This window comes from Olea europaea, chromosome 11 (genome assembly GCF_002742605.1).
Source record: "Olea europaea var. sylvestris chromosome 11, O_europaea_v1, whole genome shotgun sequence".
Lineage (NCBI taxonomy): Eukaryota > Viridiplantae > Streptophyta > Magnoliopsida > Lamiales > Oleaceae > Olea > Olea europaea.
In genome coordinates, this window is record NC_036247.1 from 23,404,903 (window position 1) to 23,408,342 (window position 3,440).

Here is a 3,440-nt window from a genome sequence, read left to right on the forward strand (position 1 = left end):
TCAACGGTATAATAAATTGAAAAATTCTACTTGTACATAATTATTGTACATAATTGTGTCCATAATGTAATATGACAATTATCTAGTTGTTGATGTACAAGTGTGAGATTTGAATTAAAAGTTGAATTCAGTGCCACGTGTAATTATGGACACTATTATGTAGATAATTATGTACATGTAGCACTTCTCTAATAAATTTCTTATAATCCTTAAAATATTATTTAGTACAATTAAATTCCCATTATCAAATGTCAAATGTAAAATTCAAGCTAATTTTGACATTTCTTCATTAAAATTTGAGAAATGTTCCATCTAACCAAATGTGCGGAAAAATGGCTCTATACTTTCGAACATTGGCTATTAACCAAATCAATTATACCTCTAAGCAAGGTTATATGCAGAAAATTAAATATATGTATGTAACATACGCCATTTTACCAAAGAATACTGAAAGAGAGACAAATCAAAACTAAGTATTGCATTGGAAAAGCAATGAACCGAAATCGGGTGGCAAATCGTGTAGCAACTCCAAATCAAAACCAAGTATTGCATTGGCTAATCAATGAACCGAAATAGGGTGGCAAAAAAGATATTGTGTAGCAACTCCAAATTCTCATCAGAAACAAAGCTAAGTTATATGTTGTCTGATCCAATTCATCAAGGGCGCGCGAATAAGGTGGCGAAATAAGGTGGCAAAAGAAAAATCGTGTAGCAACTCCAAATTCTCATCGGAAACAAAGCTAAGTTATATCTCATCTAATCCAATTCATCAAGCACAAGCGTGCACGTACACACATATATTAGAATCATGCTACATGTACAAAGTCTCTTACTCACTATTGAAAAGGGGACCACATGCGGATATATTTTAAATTCAGGTGGGGTCCACTAATTTTGTGAGAGTGATTACACCTTTTTACCAACAAGATTTTGTACAAATATATTTATCCTATATATTAATAGCATATATGGTTCTGCAACTCAAATTAGAACACCATGTGGATGCATAACAGCAATGGGCACGACAATAAAATACGCAAATATAATTTGTTGTTCACATAAAATTTCAAGTTAAATTATAAACTCGGAATAATCATTCTCAATACACCCATTTTCTGAACGAAGACGGGATAAGATGATTTAAAAAGTTAACTCTGAAATAGTTAAAAGCATCACATGAGAAAAATCTTCCTCCAGTAGAAATCTTGGCTTGCCCGCTTAGCGATACTGCAAAAACAAATTTTCACAATAATTAATCTTCTTAGAGAAAAAACATGAACCCTTAAAGAAGTAACAGTGAAAATAAAGCGTGATGATCTAATCATTCAAGCAAATTTTTACAAAGTTGCAGTTGGATCCAAATCTCTATAGATGTAGAATCTCCCGACCAAATCCATAGAAAATTTAGCTTCAAGTAAATACAGAAGCAATTGCATATACAAAGCTTTGTATAGAAACCTACGCCATCAAAAGATTTTTAAGAAATTCGGCTGATTACCTTGATGAAGCCTATTTCCTTGGCATTGCTGCGAAAGCATTGTCTGCAGCACATGAGCCCATACTTTCTAATTATACCGTGGGGGTTCCCACACACACGGCTGCCAAATTGAAATATTTAAAATGTCAACAGTTAGGCAGAACTCCCATGAGAAAACATGAAGAACAAATAAAAAAAACATTTATCACGAACATGTATTCAGCAACATATGACCGCACTTCTAGTTACTCAAGATAAATTCAAAGATCATTCCCGTTGTCTCAAGTTTCTTCACACGTATACAAATTACCATTAGTTAAAGTAGCAATATTGGTAAAAATTTTAGAGATATTTCCAACCGTATCTCTTTCATGACTAGATCAACACACATTAAAGCAACGCTAGGATGTTGAGTTTTTAAAACTTGGTAAAAAATTACAGCTATATATGCTTTAGGGCAAGGCAGCATGCACTAGAAGAGAAGGTATATATAATCTTCTTTCTCGAAAGAAAATTGCACAATGTAAGTGAACAAGAGAACTTGGAAAACTCTAATTTATGCTACACATGATGTATAATTTCAGCTTACAGCAAGTATGCAAACATAATTTTTTACATTACCCCCGTCTGAAATGATGGGGCAGAGACAGATCCAGCACTTCATGAAACATAATAAATCCATTGAGAAATTAAAGCTTCTAAACCAAAATAGGACTTCATGAGACGAACTCCCAACAAACAAAAAGGCACAAAAATGAACAAGAAACCCAAGTACATCCAGATTCCAGAGTCAAAACCGGTAGTGAGCAATGTTGAAAAAGTCCAAGACTATTTAATTGCTATTGTCCTAGTCTTTAGGTAAGTTGATAAATTGTATTTATTTTATTTAGGAACGTGGCTTGTTTTGGCCCAGTCAAATTAGAGTTTGTTTTGCATTTACCAAGTCTTTAGCATTTTATCAGGAGTTAGTGGGTTAGTGGCTGCAGTTCGTTGGTTTCCAGCTCTATAAATAGAGCATGTTACTGTGAATTAATCCATTGATTTCTTAGAGTAATAAAGTTCACTTTCCAGTTCCCACTTTCTTGTTTCTAAATTATCAGTGGTATCAGAGCCTGGTTGTGAAGAAAGTGAAAGAGCTGCAATAACAATCTTTCATTTTTCAGTTCTTCTTCTTTTCGTTCTGCAGTAGCAGTGAATGATGGCTTCAGACAGCTTTGTACAACCAACCATTCCACGTTTCAATGGGCACTATGATCATTGGAGCATGTTAATGGAGAATTTCCTACGATCTAGTGCAGCAGCAATAGAAGCACAGAAAATAGAAGTGGAAAGTCAACGTCTAAAGGATCTCAAGGCCAAGAATTATTTGTTTCAAGCCATCGATCGCTCAATCTTGGAAACTATTCTTTGCAAAGATACCTCCAAGCAAATCTGGGATTCTATGAAGAAGAAATACCAGGGGTTGGAAAGAGCGAAAAGGCAGCAGCTACAAGCTCTTCGATCAGAATTTGAAACAACTTGAATGAAGTCAGGAGAATCTGTGACGGATTACTTCTCACGGGTAATGACGATTGCCAATAAGATGCGGACTCATGGTGACAAAACTGAAGATGTTACCATTGTCGAAAAATTACTTCGGTCCATGACTCCAAAATTTAATTTTGTTGTCTGCTCAATAGAGGAGTTCAAAGATATTGATGAGCTTTCACTAGATGAACTCCAAAGCTCTTTGCTTATCCATCAACAGAAGATCAATGAGCAGGACAAAGATGAACAAGCATTGAAGGCTTCAACAGGTGGTTATGGTTGGACTTCAAACAAAGCAAATAAAGGAAGAGGTAAAGGATTTAAGGATCATAAAAATCAGCATCAGCAATATGGTAACCAATTTGGTGATTCTCGGGAAGAGGAAGAGCCAGAGGCGGATTTCATTTTGGCAACCACAGAGCAAAGTCAGTAGACA

At 35.1% G+C, this 3,440-nt stretch overlaps 1 protein-coding gene across 1 annotated transcript in view; it reads right to left on the reverse strand.

The window, feature by feature from the left end:
- Window positions 1-1,001: 1,001 nt before the first annotated feature.
- LOC111403808 (40S ribosomal protein S29) overlaps window positions 1,002-3,440 on the reverse strand; it is a 4,539-nt gene continuing 2,100 nt past the window's right edge. The window contains exons 2-3 of the mRNA XM_023032428.1: window positions 1,499-1,598; window positions 1,002-1,227 (exon numbers count right to left, since the gene is read on the reverse strand). Coding sequence (XP_022888196.1) covers window positions 1,219-1,227; window positions 1,499-1,598 — 109 coding nt within the window. The 3' untranslated portion in view covers window positions 1,002-1,218. The remainder of the gene's footprint in view (window positions 1,228-1,498; window positions 1,599-3,440) is intronic.